Source organism: Plectropomus leopardus, chromosome 2, assembly GCF_026936395.1.
Source record: "Plectropomus leopardus strain MGB_pleo_1.0 chromosome 2, ASM2693639v1, whole genome shotgun sequence".
NCBI classification, from domain to species: domain Eukaryota; kingdom Metazoa; phylum Chordata; class Actinopteri; order Perciformes; family Serranidae; genus Plectropomus; species Plectropomus leopardus.
In genome coordinates, this window is record NC_142177.1 from 10888403 (window position 1) to 10910972 (window position 22570).

The 22570-nt window shown below is 40.6% G+C and overlaps 3 protein-coding genes across 6 annotated transcripts; 2 read left to right on the forward strand and 1 right to left on the reverse strand.

Annotated features, from left to right (window-relative positions):
- The first annotated feature begins 981 nt into the window (after positions 1-981).
- dnajc14 (DnaJ (Hsp40) homolog, subfamily C, member 14) lies at positions 982-11965 on the forward strand. 3 transcript variants are annotated; one of them, XM_042500590.2, is made up of 7 exons: positions 982-1113; positions 2736-4171; positions 4439-4545; positions 6439-6558; positions 6711-6871; positions 7074-7176; positions 8365-11965. In XM_042500590.2, the coding sequence occupies exons 2-7, from the start codon at positions 2951-2953 to the stop codon at positions 8657-8659; spliced, it is 2007 nt and encodes a 668-aa protein (XP_042356524.2). In that variant the 5' UTR covers positions 982-1113; positions 2736-2950; the 3' UTR covers positions 8660-11965. The 3 variants fall into 3 exon arrangements, with proteins under 3 accessions (XP_042356524.2, XP_087940950.1, XP_087940945.1); XM_088084824.1 differs by lacking the exon at positions 982-1113 and adding an exon at positions 1166-1790; XM_088084819.1 differs by lacking the exon at positions 982-1113 and adding an exon at positions 1850-2554.
- inpp1 (inositol polyphosphate-1-phosphatase) lies at positions 11489-18237 on the reverse strand. 2 transcript variants are annotated; one of them, XM_042495947.2, is made up of 6 exons: positions 17969-18237; positions 16781-16986; positions 16639-16699; positions 14515-14715; positions 14237-14411; positions 11489-13582 (listed from the first exon to the last, which is right to left on the reverse strand). In XM_042495947.2, exons 2-6 carry the CDS (start codon positions 16982-16984, stop codon positions 13090-13092), a joined length of 1134 nt encoding a protein of 377 aa, XP_042351881.2. In that variant the 5' UTR covers positions 16985-16986; positions 17969-18237; the 3' UTR covers positions 11489-13089. The 2 variants fall into 2 exon arrangements, with proteins under 2 accessions (XP_042351881.2, XP_042351870.2); XM_042495936.2 differs by having other exon boundaries at positions 17950-18236.
- A 3288-nt stretch (positions 18238-21525) lies between these two features.
- On the forward strand, positions 21526-22523 carry LOC121948999 (protein S100-B-like). Its single transcript, XM_042494587.2, has 2 exons — positions 21526-21672; positions 22255-22523. Exons 1-2 carry the CDS (start codon positions 21544-21546, stop codon positions 22402-22404), a joined length of 279 nt encoding a protein of 92 aa, XP_042350521.2. The 5' UTR covers positions 21526-21543; the 3' UTR covers positions 22405-22523.
- Positions 22524-22570: the final 47 nt, after the last annotated feature.

Here is a 22570-nt window from a genome sequence, read left to right on the forward strand (position 1 = left end):
CTTATATAATCACCAACCCTAACCCTAACCCTAATTTGTCCAAGCGTCTGCCCATGCAAGTCCAGGATCAGCATTTGCTAACCTCCCCGTGTATCACTGTTACTAATGCTAATGCACTTTTTATTGCACTATTGCACTGTTAATACCTGAATCACATCATACACAGCTCACATCATATACAGTATCTGCTACCTGATATTCTCTTGGGTGTACAACCAAGGCATCATTACTCCTCTGTTTTATAAATACCATCATGCTATTTGCCAAAGATGCCACACCACACACACAGTGACTGCAAATTATGCACCTACTCTTCACTTGTAGTTGTAAGGTTGCCAGTTTTCCAGTTTTAAAAGCAGTAATAGCCACCTGTCACCATCCTGGTGAACATAGTGTATCGTGGACTATACATGAATACTTTTATTAAGACATACACTTTAAAATCTGACATGCCGATTTTACTCAAAAAAAATCTAGAAAATCGATTGCTTTGAAAAGTATCAGTTAATATAACTATTAGTCTTAATTTATGTTTACTTTTTATCTGATTGTTAAGCTTACTTAAAATTTTGTTGCGTTTACTTAATTTTCTGAAGTTGCAATATGTTTAATTAACTAGATTAACTTTTAGCAACTTCAGTAAACCAAGTTTACTGTGCTATATATCTGTATTTGGCTGGTTGCAAACTAGTCAGTCATATTTGTACATTCTTGAACATTCTTGTACATTCACAACACAACTAACAAAGTCATACTAACTTGGTTTACTGAAGTTGCTAATACTTAGAAAGAACCAGGTAATTTCTCTTGTCATTAAGTTGCAAAAACTTCACACAATTAAGTAAATACAGCTAAAGTAAAGAAGCAAGGAACATCTACTTCAATCAAGGCTGATTGTTAAATATCAGCTATACCAACAAACCGATAGGTGGCAGTAGTGCCTTTCTGAGGTGTTTGCTGACTTCCAGTAAACAGCGAAGAAGAAGCAGGAGTAGGAGGAGGAAGAAACTGGAAGAAAGTAGAAAAAGAAGCAGGAGAAGAAGAAGTGGCTAAAAAAACAACACGGGCACTTGGTTGTCTGTTAACAAACAAGGTTACACAATTATCCGAGAGGTATATATGTAATCTAGTTCGTTTGCCTGCATAATGCAAAATAATTTGCCTCCTTGCTTAACTCGTCCGGTGTCCAAAACATGCCTTAGTTTAGTGGTGAGACCCCACAGGAAGGGGAAACAGGCGTTAATATTAGCTAGTCCAGCTCGCTAACAGTTAGCTGCTCGGTTGGCTGTCTGCTAGCTAAAGACGTAAACACTTTGCTGCTGTGCTGTCGTTTAATTTTCGTTTGGGACCTTATTTAGTCGAAACGTTGTCAGGTTAGCCAGCCAGAGGCAAGCTAATTTTAGCCCCTGTAGCGCCTGTCTGTCATCCTGTTGGCTGGCTGCTGCTTCATGCTAACACCCTGGCTGTGTGCTAACATTAGCCGCCTTTAAAATATCTGCTTATGTTGTCTCTGTTAAATTAATATCAGCCAGTTCACCAGACAGGGTTGACCGTTTTGCAGTGGCTGTTTATTGAACGCTTTTTATCGGTTGTAAAAGGTCAAACAGTGCTTCTCGTAGTCTCTAGATAAAAACCGTGTTCCTCTTTGGCTAACAAACAAGCAATGTAGTTGACTGAATGCAGTCTGTGTTGTACTTTTGCACATGTACGTGTTAAAGCAAGTTTGAATGTCGTAATTTATGTATGTCCTCTAACGGCTGAACAAATAAGGTCACCTAGATGCATTACATGTAAGTTAATCATTAACAAATGACATGACTCACTCGCTCTTAGTCTATTTATTAAGGAAAAGCAGCTCCAAAACTGTGTTGTTTTATGCTCATTGTGAACTCTGTGGTTGTCGCAAAACAAATTGTCTCCTCTTCATAGTAATGATAGCAGCAGGTGTGAGATACAAATCTTTTATTTGTCCCCAATTATAGTGTCAGTTTATTTTAAATGTATCCCGCGACTGCAACTCATTGTTATTTTCATGATACCCTAATCTTTCAATTGTTTATGCAACAGTTTTGTTCAAAATAGGTCAGAAGATGGTAAAAATGTCAGTCAAAGTTTACCACAGCCCAGAGAGTCTTGTTTTGTTTAACCAACAGTCCAAGACAAAAGATATTTAGTTTACCATGGGATGAAACCGAGGAACACTTTCTTATGTTTAAAAAAGCTGGGACCAGTGAACATTTGACCTTTTAGTTTGATGAGGGCCTTAAATGATCTTTTCTCTGCGCAATATTCTGTTGATCAGCTATTCATTTCGTGGATTAATAGTTTCAGATCTGCTGCTCGGTTCATGCAGTATGGATACAACCTTATGTTGTGGTATGTTGTAATGTCAAATTCAATTGAGAAACTGTCGAGATTAAATAACTAGATCTAAGTGTCTGTTCTGTCAAATCTTAAAAAAAGACAAAAAAGGTACTTCGGACTTCCAATACCAACAGTGGTTGCCTGCACCCAGAGAGGTTAAAATAATGGCTACCATGACTCACAGGAAAAGGTCAAGTCTCTGATAGTTGACAGTTTTGTATTGTCTTTGTGGCTACCACTTTTTTTTTTAATTTTGGAAGATGTAAAACCTTGCATTTTAGTACAATGACGACTGATAAAAGCATATTCCTCATATTTTCCTGCTTATTCACAATGTGGATTAACGCTAAACTCTACGCGTCTCTTTTCAGATAACAACCAGATGCATGATGTGAGTTGTCTAAAAGCCTGCTGACACCTAGAAGCGGCTGCTGATATGGTGGACCTGAGTCTGACCCTCAGGAGCCCCCAGTCTCACTATTTTATGAGAGCCTGGGGAAAATGTTGCCACAGATTATGGATCTAGGATATTTTTGTCCATGAGATTCCAATTTCACAGCACCTCAATCATACAGCTGTAAGGACCATGGAGAGAGAAGCAGCTGAGAAGGGGATGGATGGTGTTACAGACGCCGATGAGAAGATCCCTGATGGTGATTCCACCTCAGTGACTGAATCTAGTCAGTGGGAGGCCAGACAGACCGATGATGGACGCGAGCAGGAGGACAAAACAGCCCATCTCAAATCTCAGGACACCCCAAATCCAGCCACACCACAAGACTCTGGAATTGGTGAAGCGGAGTATTGTGGATCTACAGAGGCCAAAGAGGATAATGAGGAGGCTTCAGATGGGTTTGATCATGAGGACACCGCAGATAACGAGAGCTCGCATGTTATAAATCAAGAAGAGGATGACGCTGCGAAGGAGCAGCACATGAACGGGGAGTCTGGGTGGAGGAACATGGGACCTGGAAGGAGATGCAGATTAAGGAGCGGTGGATCAGTTTCAGAGCAGAGCGGTCAAAGTGCTTTTTCCTCCATTCAAAAAGGCAATGTCATGTCAAGCGGTGGTCGCCACAAGCAGACTCGCCGGCGTAACCACCACCATCATCAGCAGAGTCGAGGCCGCAGGCGGACAGGCAACCAGCTCGTCTTAGCTTTCAAGGAGATGCTGTCAGAGTCTCTGAGCTTCTGGTGCATCTCCTGCGTCCACATGATGATAGAGATTATCGTCACATTAACTCACAACTGTGGAGTCGGTGTGGAGACTGGAGGCGTCAAACTGTACAACTTCGGGCAGCAGCTCCTTGTGAAGATCACAGATATAGCTGGAATGAAGGCAGATGCTTGTCGGATTCTGAAATGGACGAAATGCACAGGAGCAGACCTGGTTGATAAAACTGTTAGGATGGCAAAGTGGTTAAAGACAGCTGCCTTATCTTGTTTGAGACTTTTCTGTGCTTTGGTAATTCTCGGTTCCCTGTGGGCAAAGGGTGTGTTGGTTCGCCTCGGTGGAGAAAGGGGGAAACGCTGTTGGACAGCTTTTCTGGAGTCTAGGTTTTGGAAGAGGGTGATGACCCTGCTGGAGAGAGTCCGAAGCAGGTTCAGGAGGCGCGGCCACGTACCACCGTCCAGCCCTGACTCACCCGGCAGAGCAGGTAGAGGCCAGCCAGGCCAGGAGCTGGAGAGGCTGCTGGCCTTGGCTGAAGTACCAGAGGATGAGCTCGACCCCTTTACAGTGCTCGGTGTGGAGGTGCACGCCACGGAGGCGGAACTGAAGAAGGCCTACAGACAGCTGGCTGTCCAGGTGTGTGTGTGTGTGTGTGTGTGTGTGTGTGTGTGTGTGTGTGTGTGTGTGTGTGTGTGTGTGTGTGTGTGTGTGTGTGTGTGTGTGTGTGTGTGTGTGTGTGTGTGTGTGTGTGTGTGTGTGTGTGTGTGTGTGCGCGCGCGCCTGCCTGCAGCTGACTAAAAATACAGCTATTGGATGCCTGAATTAATGACTAAAGAATTGTATCTGAGGCAGAATTCTTCTTCTTTACTCATACAACCTTTTCCTCTGTACTTTCTTCTTCAGGTCCATCCAGACAAGAATAAACACCCACGAGCTGGAGAGGCGTTCAAAGTACTGAGGGCTGCCTGGGATATCGTCAGTAACCCAGAGACACGACGAGAGTATGAGTTGTGAGTACACAGAAAAAGCAGTTATCACAGGAAAAATAAAACTAAAAACAAATCAAGTATCTCCCAAAATGTCTATTTAGTAGTCTGTTTTTTGTAACTTTCAGTCATTTTGATACAATAGTCTGCTGTTGCAGCTATAAAGTTTATCATTGGTTTGGAAGAAATGAGTATTCTAACTTCTCATTTTTGTTCATCCTACTTTTGCTAACCACTGTAGTGTGAGTTAGCCTCTCAGTGGATACTATCCTTGAATTATTCATAAAAATGAATGTTTCCATTATTTCAGTATATATGTAAAATACTGATAGTAAAACGAGATTGTCTGGAACTATGTAAAGCATATTTTTCTAAGATGTACAGCGTTGTCCTCTGAAATTATTTGGGTTAAATGAGCCAAAAAATTGTGCAGTGATTTAGAGTGACTTTTACACCTTATTATGCTGTGTTCACACTCGGAGCTACGCAGCTAAAGGCTACAAGTCATTTTCAGTGGAAACTGTTGACATGAAGCTACTTGTCACTGCTGACCGGCGTGACGCATGATAAATCAACTTTATTCAGTGTTCCAGTGATGCATCAACAAATCAAATGTTTTGATTTCCAGCCGTTGCGCTGTGTTTTTTAGATAGACTGTAAAGATAATGGACATAGCTACCATGACAGCACACTCTGGTTGGTGGACTCCTGTTTGAAGCCCTAAGTTTGGCATTTTGGCCGTCGTCTGGGTTTTTTGGAGCCAGAAGTGACCATATTTGGGCGAGGGGCTAGCGCCGTGGAGGAGTGAAGGGTGAAAATAACTGAGAAGCTGAGGACACTATCGGCAGACAGCATGTCACTCACAGCAGCCTGCCCTATTTTATGAGTAACCTTTTTTTTGAAACGTTATGTTTGTTAGTATTTCAGTTAACAAAACATACACAAAGAGTGGAAAGGAGGTACCACTGCAGTAGGTTTACAACTTTTGACACATTAACTTCATATCAGCTTACTGAAGAGCTCTTTTTTTCTCTTATAGTCCGTCCATTTATTCCAGCGTTGTGCATGTGTCCCTGCTTGAGTCCTTAGATGAAAGGTCAGTTTTTCCACAGAGAATAGTTCCTCTACAATGTCCATACATTGTTCTGGACTTGGAGGGTCATGTCTCAGCCAGCTCCTAATAATGGCCTAACGCCCGTAGCATCTCCAACAGTGCTGTTGTTTGCCTAAATGTTTGTATTTTATATATAGTGTGATAAAAAATGGAATTATATTTTTCCATTTTATGAGTAACTTTAAGCCTTAATAAACTGCAAACGGCCAAGTAAGTAAATGAATAAATAAATAAATCACCCCCTGTACAGTTGTCATGAATGATAAAATCATAGACCAAACCCATTTTTTTAACCAGGCTGTATATAATATAATTTATGTCTGCTGTAAAGTTGGGCATTTTCATATGAGAGTCTATGGGGATTTATTCTTTTTTTTGGGCCAACCTCAAGTGGCCATTCAGTGAACTGAATTTTTTGGTTATTTATTTTTCAGCTCAGTGGTGGCCTCTTGGGTATTTAGCTTAGTGGACGCTATGCTAGCTCATGTGTGTTAAGGTGCACACAGGGACACAATAGGGTGGCGAAATGTGACGTGAAAATGGGCCGCAGACATTGATCAGAAGCATAGATATTTTTTTGACCAAATACAAACTTTAGATAACATTTAGTCAAGGTGCCTTGTGGAAAGTAGCAGACACACACAAAGACTGAGATGACATAAGTACAAGCGTTTGAGCAACACCGAAACGGCGACTCAGCGATAGTGTGGCAGGCCATGCTGTCGCGCTGTCGCTCATAGTGGGAACACAGCACTTGTGGCGTGTTCATGTATAACCAGCTGGTCTGTTTCTTTCCTATGCAGGAAGCGTATGGCAGCAACCGAGCTCTCAAAGTCCATGAACGAATTTCTCACTAAACTGCAGGATGACCTGAAGGAAGCCATGAACACCATGATGTGCACCAAGTGTGAAGGCAAACACAAGTATGTCTCTCCACACCCTGCACAACATCATCAACACAATCAGTGTCAAATGTTTACTCAGACAGACGTGAAACATGATGTTTTACGCACAGCTGTCGTGTACGTTTTAACCACAGTCGTGTTTCCTTCCTGACCTGTTTCTGTCTGTGCAGGCGGTTCGAGATGGATCGTGAACCTGCTGAGGCCCGGTTTTGTGCCGAATGCAACCGTTGCCATAGCGCCGAGGAGGGGGACCTGTGGGCCGAGTCGAGCATGTTGGGCCTACGTATCACATACTTTGCCTGTATGGATGGCAAAGTGTATGATATCACAGGTGAACATCAGCTTTTTCTGAAGATCATCTGAGCAAGTTATACACTCTGTAGTTTGTGTGAGCTCATATATTATCAGTATCCACCCACTCAGTGCTCGCATTCACCGGTTAAAAAAAGGCTTCAGAGCACACTTTCAGAGTATTTCCCTGATGCATGTGTCCTCTCAGTCATGTGACCTGTTGTGATGCTGTCCTGTTTCAGAGTGGGCAGGCTGCCAAAGAATAGGCATCTCTCCTGACACGCACCGTGTGCCCTATCACATCTCCTTTGGTTCAAAGAACAACAGCAACTCCACACGACACAGGTACGTCACACTGCAATGTTATGTTATTTTGATACTATGCTATGACTTCTTTTGTGACATTTTAGACGATATACCATACTATGACTTTTTATACTATTTTGGGCGGCATAGTAAACTATGTCATTTTTGTACCACTTTTCCGTACTATTTTGGACAACATGCTATTTTATTGCTTTTGCAACCATTTTGGACGACATAACAGTATGACTTTTAATGCTTTTTTGAACGACATGTTAGACGATGACTTTTTTATGCTGTTTTTGACGACATTACAGTATGACATTTTTATGCATAATTGGACGACATACTATATTATTACTTATTTATGCGATTTTGGACGACGTTATGCTTATATGACTTTTTTATGCCAATTGGACAAAGTTCTGTAGTATGCTATTTTGTACTATTTTGAATGACATACTATTGTATGACTTTTTTGTGCTTTTTTGGACAAAATACGATAGCGTGACTTTTTTGTGCTACAACATACTACATTATTACTTTTTTAATGCTATTTCGGACATTCTATCATAGTATGACATGTTAATGCTATTTCGGACGACAGTAGAATGTGAATGTTTTATACTGTTTTGGATGACATAAAGTATGACTTTTTTTACAGTATTTTTGAGGACGTACTATAGTATGACTTTTTGATACACAATAGTTTGACTTTACGTTACGACATTGTACAGTATTGCACACATTGTTTTTTATGCCATTTTAGTCTATATACTACACTTTGGCATTTTTATGCGATTTCGGTTGTCACACTTTACTGTTTTGTTTTTATGCTATTTAAGGTGACATACTATACTATGCTGTTTTTATACCACTTTGAATGACATACTGTACTATGACTTCTTTTTATGCCATTTCGGATGGCATACCACAGCAGGATGTATTTATGCCATTTTTGATGACACATTATACTGAGTTTTTCATGCTATTTTAGACGATATATTTTATTAGAATTATTATTTTCATTTAAACCTGTACATTTTGCATTCCTAACATACTTAATATTCAGATAGGTCATCATCGCTCTCCTAGTGTGCTGCAGTTTTCTATAACTCATTCTGCTCATATGCTGTTGCCACATTAACATCTATAAAAGTTTAAAAGACAATCGCCTCACTTAAGGCTCTTGCACAAAAGCTCTCTGAACTTTCCAACTTGGAATTTCAGGACACCCCCAGAGCACCCCCCAGGTCCCACCAACCCCGCTGATCTTCAGGACTTCTTCAACCGCATCTTCAAGGGAGGGCCTCCTAACGACATGGCTGCCAATGGGGGCTTCTTCCCCTCAGGTCCGCCCCATCACCACCCACCTGGTGCTGGAGCGCCCCCTTTCTCCCCTCCCCCAAGCCAGACAGGTTTCTTCATGCCGGGGAGTCAACGGCCAGAGTCCAGCGAGACGTGGGCTGAGAGCGGCAAACCCCCCAGACGGAGGAAGAAGGTCCGCAAACCCTTCCAGAGGTGAGGGAGCCACACAGGGACACAATAAATAATGGCCATGTTTGTCTCTCGCCTGCCTGTTGGCATGCCAAGATCTGAACTGGAGATAATTCACGTGGGTAAGGCTGCGGTCAGATCAGCCAGAGTAGAGAGAGAGAGAGAAAGAGAGACTGGACGATGAAGAACAAGTATTGAAGGAGAGTTGAAGAGGTGGCGGTGATGGTGCTTTACCTCTCATTTCACCTTATCTTTTGTTGGTCTTTAAGACGACTGTAGCCTTGGCATTGAAATCCTTAGCGGGATGCTGTAATGAAACATTTTCCTCTCCTGCCAAATCCTGCGATGCATGATTTATTCACCTGCATTTTAACACGTCAGTTTTTCTCACTTTTGTTGTTAATGTTTTGCATAAGGTTAGTTTGAGCCGTTGGTTCCAGACAGAGTGACACTGAGACAGAGAGGGTTAGTGTGAGTTATGGATCACTTTCATTAACATGAAGACGATAATGATCTGGGCAGCTGTACTGTGTCAGTGATTATTTATGTTAGATCTGCACCTTGGCCACTATGTTTCAAGAATGAATTGAAACCAGTTAAGCCCAACACATGAATTCAGTCAACAAAAAAATGCAGAAAATTGTAAAAAAAAAAGTAAGCAGTAGCCAAACTCTCATTTCATTATAATTACAGCAAAGGTTGAAATCTAACAGAAGAAATGTGCTCAGTTGCGTTTCTTTAATACTGAGGAGGTCTCAAAACTTTAAAAGCGACACCTTGACATTTTGAAATGTTGATTTTTTTCTTTGCCGGGGCTTCGCTGATGCTTTAAAGACCTCATTGATCTGCATCGCCCCCTGTTGATCCACTGTGTAACCACACGAAATGAAAACAGTGGTCACAGTTAAACTTTTTTTTACAAAGTTATGGTTTACAGCCTTAAATGTAATTTGATTTCAGAAATTTTGCTAATTTACAAATACTGAAGCAATTTTGAATATCATGTAAACTTATGATGTTGTCAAAAAAAACAAAAAAAAAAAAACAATTCGCATTGTTCCTCGCTCATCACTTCCTTCACAGTTAGCCTTGAAAAACAGATAAAACATGTTGCATTTGCAACATATGCAGTATGTAAATTTCATATAGTTGATTTGTGCAGTTCATGCTGCTACTAGAAAAAAGTTCCAGTAGTTGAATTGTTAACACCATTTTCATCAGGTTCCTACTTTTTGTAAAGTGCCATTTTATGCCACTGATGTTGTTTGTTTCGGGGCATCTTAAGCCATCTATATCAGTGATCTGCCATGACTTCAGCTCAGGACACGTCTGTATACGAATCTATTACAGAAAAACAAACATTTAAAATAATTGTGCTACTCCGAAGTGTGTAGAGCTCACACCATCTTTGTGTCTAGATTTGGAATTATTTATTTTATCTTTCTGTTGCAGTCTGCAGTCTTCAGAGGCTCCTGACTGCCTAAATTTAAAGAAATTACTAAGCAGACTCCTCAAGTTGTGCTTTAAACTGGTATTCTGGTTAGTTCTGCTACCCTGATTGAATTCAGCTTTCAAAATGTCAAGGTCACATGTTGACAGAAAATCTAAATCTAAACTGATCGCCTTGTGACAGTGTAAGTGACAACATCAAGGGGTCAGAAAAATGATTATTAGTTGAATTAAGTTTCTTGATGTGGTTCTTGCATAGACAACATTTAATTTTCATCAAAAGGTTAATTTAAGAAAACAGAGCTGTTATTGTTTACACCTGATATGTGAAGATTGTGAGAGTGTAGTGAAATGTGTGATAAAGCATTTGATAAAGGCTATTTTTTATATTGACAGTTGATGATGAAAAGTACCATGTTCAATTTCAGTTTTTTTTGTTTTTGTTGTGTTAATTTGCACACCCACCCCTGTAATAACATCAGAGGGATTTTGAACAGTCATCAGTGATTTAGCCTAACCGGACTCCTCCAGCTGCAGCTGAGTAGGAGGTGTAGCTTGCTAAGCTAACAGCTCATGTGCAAATTAAGATCTTTTTTTTTTTTTTTCGTAGAATCTGAATGTGAAATGAGTGACATTTAAGTTGCACGACCATCACACTCTGGTTACCACCCAAGTATCAGAACCAAATTTCTGGCATTGTAATGCAACATTTGGATTTGTCTGGTAGCTTGACAAAAAAAGAAAAAACAAGAAAAGATGAACCTTTGTTGAAAATGTTTGAGCTCATTGAAGCAGGACTGAAGTTTGCCATGTTTCTTTTCATGTGTCAAATTGTTCTTCTTTTGTGCGCATTTGACCAGTCAATCCCAGACATGGATTGAGTCGTCGTCCCTTTGAAATGAAACCCACTCAGACTGTAACAACTGCACTTGATCTGGCTTATTATTCATTATGCTGAGAAGCAGTTTGATACCGTAAAGGAAGTTTACATAATCCAGAACTATGAGATCTTAAATTAGTCATTCCAGTTGGGCAGGAATAAATTCTAAAGAATTGTAGCAGATTCACATAAGAAAATAAATTTGCTCATTTTTCTTAATTAATGTGACTATTTCTCAGATTTCTGAGAAAAAGTTTTCAGGGATTTTCCCTGTTTTTCTAAATTAAGGAGATCATTTCTGAACAAGGAAAAGAGTCCTGAGAAATAGTCTCGTTAAGTCAGAAACACAAACAAATTTATGAGAAAAGTTTTCATGGAAAAAAATCTGCTCGTATTTCTGAATTAATTCTGGATAATCTCATTATATTAGAAAAAAAACAAGAATTAGAGAAAATAATGGTAGTAAAAGAAGTAAATGCATAACACTGAGATCGTTACTATGTAATACTCCTAAAGAACCAACAGTAATGACTTTGACAACTATTTCATTTACAAATGTGGTTATATCGTTTCAGACTTTTTTTTAAACATGCAATTTTTCATCTTATGTCCTAATATGGGCCTCAATTATCTTAGTTCATATCCACATTATCAAATATTCAGTCCGTGTCTGGGAGGCTGGATCCACAGCTGAAACCTCGCTGAGCAGAGTGCGTTGTTTTCCACACGTCCACCTCGACTTGAGAATGTACAGTCCCCTGTGTTAAAAGGTAGCAGGTCAAAGTCCAAAAGGTCAATGAAAGAGCCAACACTTCAGATTTTTTTTCCAAGTTTTTAACAGAATATGCAGAAGTATTGCAAAAAATATCTGACAATCATCAGGGTTTTTTTGTAGGGAATTAGGCGGCGAGTTCCCTGGCTGGCAAACAGTTTTAAAATATCACTGTTGGGTTTCGTTCCCCCGCTTTCTCTCGTTTTCAAAATAAAAATGATTTCCTATATGCACATTGTTGTTCTGTTTCATGCTCGCTAGGCAAATACATCAACAATTTCTCACTTATTTAACAGTGCATATTAAGAGTCATGCCATTTTAAACATACACAATGAAAGTAGGGTTCCACATATCATTACAAACATCTTGACAATCTGTTTCAGTGCTTTAGAACAGCATGTTAGTCTGCATAGGTCCCATCTTCAACATTTCAATTTACTTCAAACACATGCTGAAAGGGGCTCTGTGTCACAGTTTTACCTCATATGGCTTTTCCATTCTCTGACCTTAATAACTGCGGGTGCTGTGACCATGGAGAGAGGGCAGGGCACGTCTTCTCCTCTGCTCCTTTAAAGGAGTTATTTTACAGAGGTGCACATTCCTGCAGCTTTGAGTCTCATTCACTCACTTGACTTATTATAACCTTTTACAGGTTAGAAAAAAAAGTAATATCTCTTTTCCTAACTGCAATTTAAATGAGAAGCAGTAAAACCACATTACCTTTCCTCTGGCAGTGAAGTGTTCCTCAGCTGTCCAGCAGTGAGCACTGTTCCTTCTTTGAACTAACATGATTACCTTTCTTTATGCAACATATAAGCAAGTCCGTTACAAATCTTAACTGTGTTTGATAAATGCTCATCAGGTCTGAGCTAAGTAACCGTCATAATTAATGCCGACTTTGGTGTAGCTGCGAGGAGGGTGCCGACATACTGGATCGTTGCAACTCGACAGCTAAACTCACAGTGAGAAAACTTCATGTGATTGAACGCTTAATATGTCAGTCTGATTTCTGAACAAATCTTTCTAACCTGAATCCTGGCAGCCTTGTGAAGACTGTAATCCTTTTTTTGATTAAAACCCAAAAGCAAATACTGTTTGAAAACACTATTTGGCCCAGACCACATGCTCACATTGTAATATATATATATATATATATATATATATATATATATATATATATATATATACACTTGCAACTATATGTGGTTAAAAATAAGAGTATTTTTTATATTTAAAATATGTCATCCTGTACACCTATTCTTCTCTCTCTCTACTAATATAGAAAACATGAATAAGATCATATATGCAACAATAACTGCTTCAGCCTTTGCTGATAAACATCCACTGCTCTGTTAACTACAGCTTGCCTTTCAGAGGTCCGATGATGCTGCGGAGCTGAGAACAGTCTCGATAAGCCACCAGGCCGCCGTGGTTAGCCCAGCGGTCTGCTCCTTTGTACTCTGTGTGAGGCTGGTGATAGGTCAGTTCTGTATGGTGATCCTGTATTTCAGAGCTGGATTTTAGGCACTTTTTCAGGTCCACCACCCCCCCTCCGAGGGCTCGGAGCAGAGCGTGAGGAGCACAGGAGTCCCACTTAAAGGTGCTTCCCTCTGAAAGGACGTAAACATCAGCCAGGCCCTGAATGACACACAGGATCTTATAGCCGGCTCCGGAAGCGTACATCAGCTTATCAGGGCCGCACAGCGAGCTCAGGGCTTCCTTTACCACCTGCTTCTCACTGGAGCTCAGCACCACAGACAGCCCCCCTCCAGGTCCATCTTTCGGCCGGGACACTGAGCAGACATTGGTGCTGCCACAGGACACCCCCCAGAAGTGCTTCCCGCTCCAGCTGTGAACACAAAGAGGTAGGGGTTGAGAATTTTGTATTTGAATAATGACCTTAGCAGTAACTGCACCTCGCTGATCGCGGGAGGTGCTGACGTACCACTGCCTCGATCAGTTACTTTGTTTGAGTGACTGTGTGATTTTGATGATCTGAAGTAAATCTCTGAAACACCATACTATACTGTGACAATTTTTTTTCCACTTTTTACGTCATGCTACTATGATTATTTTTTGACATTGTATTGTCATGATGTTTTTATGCAATTTTGTATACTATGACACGTTTCTACAAGCTATAATATGTTGTTTTCAGCCATTTTTATGATGTCAAAATTTGAAATTTTTCGACATACTATACTATGGCATTTTAGGACATTTTTTTAGACATGCTAAATGATGACGTTTTTGGCCTTTATTTCCACTTTGTATACTATGACGCGACTCTACAAGCTATAATATGTCGTTTTCAGCCATTTTCATAACGTCAAAATTTGACGTCTTTGACATAATATACTATGGCATCGTCGGCCATTTGTTGACAAGCTAAATTATGAATTTTTTTTTAATATATATAGATAGATACAGTATATACACACGCACACACATAGGGGCACATACAGTCACAAAAAAACATATAGCTTTCCTTTTTTTAATTTACCGTCCACTCGCTGGATCTTTGCAGTTGAATGGCTGGTTGATGACACCCATGACCGGCTCACCTGTGCTCCGGAGATAAACCCCAATGAGGACCAAAGCACAGTGCAGACCTGAAGGTGACAGGTGGCCCTCCTCCAGCACCTCCTCTCTGCCCTCTATGTATTGACTGGTGGCATCTGCATGACAAACAGAAGATGAACAGTTCTCACTTGGGCTCAACTCTCTGGGGCGTTTTCCTTAAATTCACTTTGACAGACAGAATAACAAAATGCATTTCACCTATGGGGTCGATCCAGATGCCGAGCTCAGAGGGGCTGAGGGGCACCGTCAGACCGTCTGTGCTGGTGTCAGTGGACGCTGGATCTTGGTGGATGGCTCGAGCCAGCAGAGAAGCTGCTGTGTGATCACCGTCCAGCACCGTGGCTAGAAGCGCGGCAGTCTCCTCCTCTGTACCGCACACTGTGACAGTCACGCTCTCTCCTGGTGACACAGAGTCAGCGAGGCTTCATTTGATTTCTGATTAACAAATTACTGTAAACATTTACACAGTGCAAAAACTAACAATACACTTGCAATGTCAAGTGTATTTTTAGTCCTGCTAGTAGCTGAGGGTTAAGTTATAATTATTATTATTATTATTATTATTACATAATATTTTAACATTATGATTACATTATATACATAATCTTAAACAAATCTTGTGTCACATTTTACCAGAGAAAAGTTTCAGTCTTCCTGCAGCCACAACAGTCTCCACAGATTCTGTTCATTATTTTCAGGCTCTCTGTTTTAGTTTATCACTGAGCGCTCAGCTGCATCTCAGCAGTTTGCTGCACATGCCTCAAAGTCAGTATGAAGCACCTGGTATAAATCAGTGTTCATTGTTCTGGTTTTCCTTTTCCTTAAAAAGTACAAATATACAACTTTAGTTTGAAGGAGCACGTTGAATGTAAGGCGACAAAAAAAAAAAAAAAACGTGTTTTGGAAACAAAACTTCTCATAGAACCCATTTTCATTCAGACACCTTGAGGTGAGAGTTGGAGGGACCCCTTGAAAATGGCTATGCCAGTTGTCCCCTAACTAAAATTTAGCCCAACTTTGGAGCGTTATTTAGCCCCCTTTCCAACAAGCTATGTCGACATGGTTGGTACCGATGGATACCTTAGGTTTTCTAGTTTCTCACACCACTAAAACCCTCAAGAACAGCACCAGCTGTTAAGCCAATTTACACTGAGGCCATTTTTGGAATTACTACATCTAGGTCCATAACAAGATATCATGGGGCCCAAAAATACTAAAGACCATAGACTTACATTGTGAAAGTGATCTCTGCAAATCAGTGGATACATTTCACATTGGGCTTAGCCTTAGAGGTAAGGTGAGGAACTGAGACATCCACAGGGAGCTTGGAGTAGAGCCGCTACTCCTTTGTTTCGAAAAGGGCCAGCTGAGGTGGCTCGGGCATCTGATGCGGGATGCCTCCTGGGCGCCTCCCGTTAAAGGTGTTCTGGGCACGCCCAACTGGTAGGAGGCCCAGGGCAGACCCAGTACAGGCTGGAGGGATTATATATCTCATCTGGCCTGAGAATACCTCAGTCCCCCAGAAGGAGCTGGAAAGGGGAGAGGGACTCAGCCTGCTGCCCCTGCAACTCAGCCCAGGATAAGGGGTTGAAAATGGAATTTTCGAACGTTTTTAAGACCAAACTACTAATCATTGGTTGCTGTCCCAATATCGACTAATTCAAGAAGAAGGTAAAAACGCTGGATTCCAGGCCTGGAAAATGTGATTGTGAAATTCCATGACTTGTCCAGGTTTTCCATAAACATAGGAACCCTGAATAACTCAGGACCCGCCTTTGTTGACACAGCACTTCCACGGTGCATATTCAAAAATGTGCACTTCAAAATCCAACTGACACGCAGACATTGTCAGACTTTGAGGGCCTCAGTGGGTCATCTGGGACACCAGGGCAGGTGCCCACTTTGTCTAGTTAATAACCAGGTATTTTTGCCACCCACCTTTAAAACCGAGATCTATGACTCCTATTTTACATCCTAATAAATCTGAAAGAAAAAATTAAGTTGATAAGATGTAAATCTGAGTGTCAACATTAGCAGCCCTGCAAAGGCATAAGGATTCAGCACTAAGTCAATACTGTTTCCACACATGACCCTACCAGACCCCAAATACAAGTCTGAGGATAGGGATTTAGTGTAGGCCTGGAATAACCAGTAATAAACTGGAGATTTTGCTTGAACTTAATCCTAATCTAAACACCACAATGTTTGGAGAAATTAGATTTTAACAAAGTTAAGTCTGCTTTAACTTTAAAGTCCTTTACATCTAAAGTTAACAAGAGAACATGAACATGAAGTGTGTCAAGTGCGATATCAAGTCATTACCAAGCCCATTTTCAAACTTGTTGGACTCCTCTCCATGAATGAAGCCAGCCATCTCAGGAAACTGAGGAAAAGAACAGACAGGACATTATTTTTACAATCCAGTTGATTCAGACACTCCAGACTTTAGTCTCCAGACTTCTACCTTTGCACCGACATCATGACGGATCATCTCCTGGATCACCACATCTGCAAGCGTCTTGAAGTCCTGGACAAACTTCTTGTTCTTGTCATCTCCTGTCTTCTCTTGTACGAGGAGCTGGAAGAGGTGAGCCTCCTGCCTGCAGACCCGAGCCACGTTAGCTGCTTTCTCAGCCACCCGGAGCAGCAGCCTCAGCAGATCAGCCATGCCTGACCAGAAACAGAAGAAAAGAGGGTGCAGTCAATGTAGAAACGGAAACTGTGTGTGTCAGAGAGAGAAAAAGAGACGAGCAAGGTCACACTTGCAAATACCGGGCTAATTATAGCCTCAAAATGAAAACAGGGCATTTCTGAAAAAAGATAAGTGTGTGAGGGAGGGATGTGGCTTCAGGTCTGAAGCATGTGAACCAACACAGTGTCTCTGCTGGAGTCAAATGCCCACCAGCCATGCAGCTCACAATCCTCCCCAAAAACACTTCAATTATTTATTACTAAGGATCTGTAAACAGTGCAAAGAAGTGTGTTCATAGAGTGGATGATATATGTAAGACATTTAAGGTCAGATTTGGTGGAGGCTGTTGGATAAAAATCCCTATTATTATGTTTTATTCTGACTGCTATTCTATTTTTTTCTTAAGCCTCCTCTTGACATATTTTACATAGTTTGTATGTGCAAACTTCATCTCTCCCAAATTACACAAAGTTATTAATTTTTACATCCTTCTTGATGTATGTTCTGTAACATAAACTGCTGTCCGAAAAAATGAAGAATTTTTAAAAATGTATAAAAATTAATAACAAAACTGTATCATTTTACAATAAAATACTAGGAACCAAAATAACAGAGAGCACATCAGGGTGTGTAAAAATGACTACTGAGTGCCTCCTACACACTGTTGAGTACTTAGTAATGTCAGGGGAATATTACAGCAGCTATGTGCTCTCTAGGATGGAAAAAAAGGTCTCCATGAAAACTAAATAATGACACTATAGTTGTTTTGACTTGTAAGTGCAGGCAACTTTACTCCAGTCAGCTAACTATATCACCGTCACAGCTCTCGACATCCCGGTGAGCAGGTTCGTTAGCTTAGCATTTATGAGTTTGAATAATGTAGCAAAGGAATTTAAAACGCCAGAGGAAAAAAAAGCACTGTGAAATGATTGAAACCTTACCAAAACCCAGGTTACACACCGCTTATTTTCCTCTCGTCCGTCGCTCTCTCGGCTGCTATGTTTTTCCTGTCCGCCCTGTAGTCACCAAATGTTATCTAATTTTGGTGTGGCGGGGCTGTGAGAGGACGTCGTTTCAGTAAAACAGTAGTGTCAACGCGCCTAATTAACACCGAGGTCCGCCTGCTCTGGCTCTTCACGTCAGTACGAGTTTCTCTTGGAGGAAGGGCGGACAGTCAGCTCACATCTAGGCCAGCAGCCACAAGGCGAGGACAGGCGCGCAATCGCAGAAGGCACGGTACATGACACAAGGAAAGGACAGCAGGAAGTGGAGCCGCGCTGCGTTCAAAGGCAAATGCGAAATGCAAGCTTCGGAAATTGTAAGGTGATGCTAATGTGGGATACCATTTCCTCCAAGCAAATCTATCTGTAGACTGTACAACAAGAAGTTATATTAACAGAAACTCAATTTGTCATCTTAAATAGAGGTATAATTTTCTGTTTTTGCTTTTGTTGGCAAAGTGGGACATTTAGGCTACTTAAGCATGCAATCTTCATCTTCATCTTCATGCAAAAACTTTTTTTTTCAGATATATGTCTTTAAAGATCCACTATGTAGGATTTATGGGCATCTTTTGGCAGATATATCCATAACTATGTTTTCCATTGGTGTAGGGTAATTAATGTAATGAAGTAATAAACTTTTTTCTTCTACTTTTTTTAAGGTGGGGTATGTCTTTAGAAGACATAAACCTTATACTCAGAATTCTGACCACTTGCTTTTTAAATCACCAACATTTACTTGTACTTTAATATTTCAAAACGTAAATACTTTTAATGCAATAAAATATATATCTGATACTTAAATAGAGTACATATCAGTTAAGTCCAGTAATGTTATACGGGTCTAGTCTTTTCTCGTTCCTTTTCCCTGTGTGTTCTATCAGACTGCTAAATTTACAAGAAACTAGTAGGGTGGTGACCAATTGTCAGGGAATAAATTTCATAAATTCCCAGGCTACATTCAAAACAAATGTAAAAGCTATGTTTACAAGCACCAATACTTTTATCCACAGATGATGTGATGAGAAGAAGGGAAACACTGTCATGAAGATGTAAATTGTGTTTTTCGGGAAATATTTTAACACTGGCAATTTGTTCATGTTTGACAGAGTATCTGCTGCAATATTACAACTGCTTTTTTAATAGTGTCCTAACATTTTGTCTCTCAGTGCTCTTAAGAAGTGAGGCAATTAAAGTAATCCTCAGTGTCTATCTCAGTAAAACCTTTAACCCCAAACACACGATCAGCACTGTTATATTACAGTTATATTATATTAGTGTTCAAGCCCAAATGTTAATTTACTTGTTTTGTTTGCACTCACATTTGCATTTTGTAGTTGTTTCACAGGGGAAAAGTGTGGATGAGTTTAACAGTCAGTCAGTCATTTTCTGTAACCGCTTGTCCTCGTAAGGGTCGCGGGGGGGCTGGAGCCAATCCCAGCTGTCATCGGGCGGAAGGCGGGGTACACCCTGGACAGCTCGCCAGACTATCGCAGGGCCGACACATATAGACGAACAACCATACACACTCACAGTCACACCTAAGGGCAATTTAGAGTCACCAATTAACCTGAGCTGCATGTCTTTGGACTGTGGGAGGAAGCCGGAGACCCCGGAGAGAACCCACGCAGACACGGGGAGAACATGCAAACTCCACACAGAAGGGCCCCCGCCCGGACCGAACCCCGTTCCAACCGGGATTCGAACTAGGGACCCTCTTGCTGTGATGTTTTTTTTTTCTGAGTTTAACAGAGTTCTTTTTTTTGGACTCAGTTTGTGATGCCTGGTACTTTGTGGGGGCTGGTGGTCTGGTGTTTTGTGTGCTGGGTGGTGTTTTCTGTTTCTCTCCCTGTGTTGCAGGGGCTGGGCGTGGCTTCCTGGTACTGGAGCTCTGAGCACACTTCCTCACCTGTGCCCCATCACCAATCACCTCTCCCTGCAGTATAAAGTCGCCTGCTTCGCTCTTCTCCGGCGCCGGATTGTTTCCCAGCTTACCAGTGGTAGATCAGCCGCCTCTCTGAGAGTTTTTGCTTGCATCTCATGCCTCTTGTAACTTTTGGATGTTGTGCTTACTCGTGTTGTCTCTGTGCTTCCTCCAGTGCTTCTCCTCACCGAGCTCCAGCCCCTCGCCTTCGCCCTCAGCCTCCCTCAGTCCTCTTTCCCCCGGACAATGCTCGCCCTCAGCCACCACCTGCCACACGCTCTCCCTCGCCCCCCTACAGCCACCATGCCCCACAGCCTCACCTGCTTCTCCCACCTTCACCCTCCCCGGCTTCCCATTTCCCCAGTCCCTTTACCCTCCGCATCATTATTATCATTAAAATATTTTGTTAATTGTTCACCCCGCGTCTGCGTGTTTGCTCTTGGGTCCTTCACTCCCACTCTGGTTAGGCAAAGCGTCACACAGATGTTCACAAAAGGACTTTTTTTTCGCAGCCTCTAGGTGTAACCTCACGGCAGACATAACAGGTGCACTCATTTTTAATGTGTTCGTTTTCATATTTTATCTGTATCTACAGATCTTGCCTACGCATTCACAAACTGTCACTCCTCATGCAGATTTGTGTCACACGTTCAAAAAACATGATATATACAACTCTAGGCTTTGAAATCATTTCTTAACATTATTTCAACATATCTGTCAAATTTTATAGCACAAAACAAGTCTAGAAAACTATATTTATATTTTTTCTATTTATATATTTTAAATCATGTTACAAAAAACAAGTTTATTTTTCAGTCTTTCTTAAGTTCATTTTCTTGTTTTGTTTTCTATTTTATTTTTTATTTATTTATTTATTGATTTTCTTTTACTATTTTCTTGTTAATTTTAAGGCCATTTGTAATTAAGTTGCTAATTGCTACCTTCCCATGTTTTTGAAAGAAATCAAGCCCTTTTCTCTCCAGTTTGAAAGGGTTTACCATACAATGTGTAAATATTGTAGAAATGATCTTAACAGATACAAAAAAAAAACCAAAAACAAGACAGGAAAATGCACCCATTACACACACACACACACACACACACACACACACACACACACACACACACACACACACAAGGCTAAATGTTGTAATCTGATCACAGTGAAACACATTTTAAGAGCAAATGGTTTTTGGTCAAGTCTGTGACCACTAGCATCCATTAGTCATCCATTATGTAGTCTATAACGGATGAGAAGTCTCCATGTGAATGATCAATACAGTTTAGTGTCCACAGTAATCTGGGCGAGGCAGTCGACTCAACACACTGCTGGACGAGCCATTAGTCCAACTGACAACTGGATCCTTATAACACAGAGGAGTTTCTTCACATGGCGGTAAGAAACTATATGTTTAAGGTGAATTATTTTGTAATATTTGAATATTCTTAGATGATAATAACATAATATGACAAGTTAAGTGCATACATCAGCTACAGTGTATTTAATGTATGAAACATACCGCATAAAATGATCTCTAATACACAGCATCCTTATGTGGGGGTAAAACATATGATTATGTATATATTTGTTGCAGGCCTCAAAGAAGAAAATGTCAGACCTGGAGAGAGGCATGGTCAGCATTATCAAAGTTTTCCACCAATACACAGCTCACAAGTGCAAGCTGAAGAAAGCTGAGCTGAAAGAGCTGATCAACAATGAGATGAGTCATTTCATCATGGTAAGTTAGGGAAGCAAATGTGTAGAAAATGGCATGCTTATGGCAGCACTTTGCAATTATCTGAAAATTAGCACACAAAGAAAGAAAAGAAACATGGTAAAATAAATAAATGAATAAAAAATAAAACAAAAGAAGGAAATGGATTGAAAAAAAGTGCATATGTAAAAAAGTGTAAATGTAATTAATATGTAATTAAATGTAATTTGCGGAACATTTCTTGTAAAGCGGCTTATTGCCATTTTAGCCAGTTTTTTTTTTTTTTTAATCAAAGTTTATCTGAAAATGAAATTAAACCTCAAAGGTTCAAATGCCTGTAAAAAAAAAAACTGAGTGTAAAGTTAAAATACATGTTTTAAATGTTGCTTTGCTGACCAGTTCAGTCTAAAATATGACAAATGCACAAAGGATTAACAAACAACGTTCCCCTATCACCAAATTCAGGCCAAACAAGTGCCATTCACCATTTTGTTGTCTGGTGTGAGTCATCTCTCAACCTCATGATTTCACTGGCATTGCTATAGACTTGTATTCATTTTGCCAGCAGATATTTCACTTTCATTTATTTTTTTCTCTGCTGGTCAGAAAATCCAAGAGAATGAAACTCTGGATGAGCTCTTTGCAGACCTGGACCAGAATGGAGACCTGGAGATTGACTTCAAAGAGTTCATCGCCCTCATCGCCATGGTTACCTCAGCATGCCATGAACTCTTCACCCCTTTGAACAGTGATTAGCTGGCATGATTAGTGAGCATGTGTACTCATTCTTATTCATTAAAAATATGAGGATCACAGAAGCAGAGTGTATGTGCATCTTTGTGACATGTTTACTATGACAAAAGTTTGTTGCATAAAATAAAATGTATTAATAATGACAATGATGACAAATATGAAGGAGTGA

What these genes read in the sequence shown, in the direction of transcription:
- LOC121948999 (XM_042494587.2), top strand. Translation starts at nt 21,544, where the DNA reads ATGTCAGACCTGGAGAGAGGCATGGTCAGCATTATCAAAGTTTTCCAC. An exon ending in AGATGAGTCATTTCATCATG is followed by an intron (nt 21,673 to 22,254) that starts GTAAGTTAGGGA and finishes TCTGCTGGTCAG; the next exon opens with AAAATCCAAGAGAATGAAAC.
- inpp1 (XM_042495947.2), bottom strand. Translation starts at nt 16,984, where the DNA reads ATGGCTGATCTGCTGAGGCTGCTGCTCCGGGTGGCTGAGAAAGCAGCT. An exon ending in GTCATGATGTCGGTGCAAAG is followed by an intron (nt 16,700 to 16,780) that starts GTAGAAGTCTGG and finishes TCTTTTCCTCAG; the next exon opens with TTTCCTGAGATGGCTGGCTT. An exon ending in CAAGTTTGAAAATGGGCTTG is followed by an intron (nt 14,716 to 16,638) that starts GTAATGACTTGA and finishes CTGTGTCACCAG; the next exon opens with GAGAGAGCGTGACTGTCACA.
- dnajc14 (XM_042500590.2), top strand. Translation starts at nt 2,951, where the DNA reads ATGGAGAGAGAAGCAGCTGAGAAGGGGATGGATGGTGTTACAGACGCC. An exon ending in AAGTGTGAAGGCAAACACAA is followed by an intron (nt 6,559 to 6,710) that starts GTATGTCTCTCC and finishes CTGTCTGTGCAG; the next exon opens with GCGGTTCGAGATGGATCGTG. An exon ending in AGCAACTCCACACGACACAG is followed by an intron (nt 7,177 to 8,364) that starts GTACGTCACACT and finishes TTGGAATTTCAG; the next exon opens with GACACCCCCAGAGCACCCCC.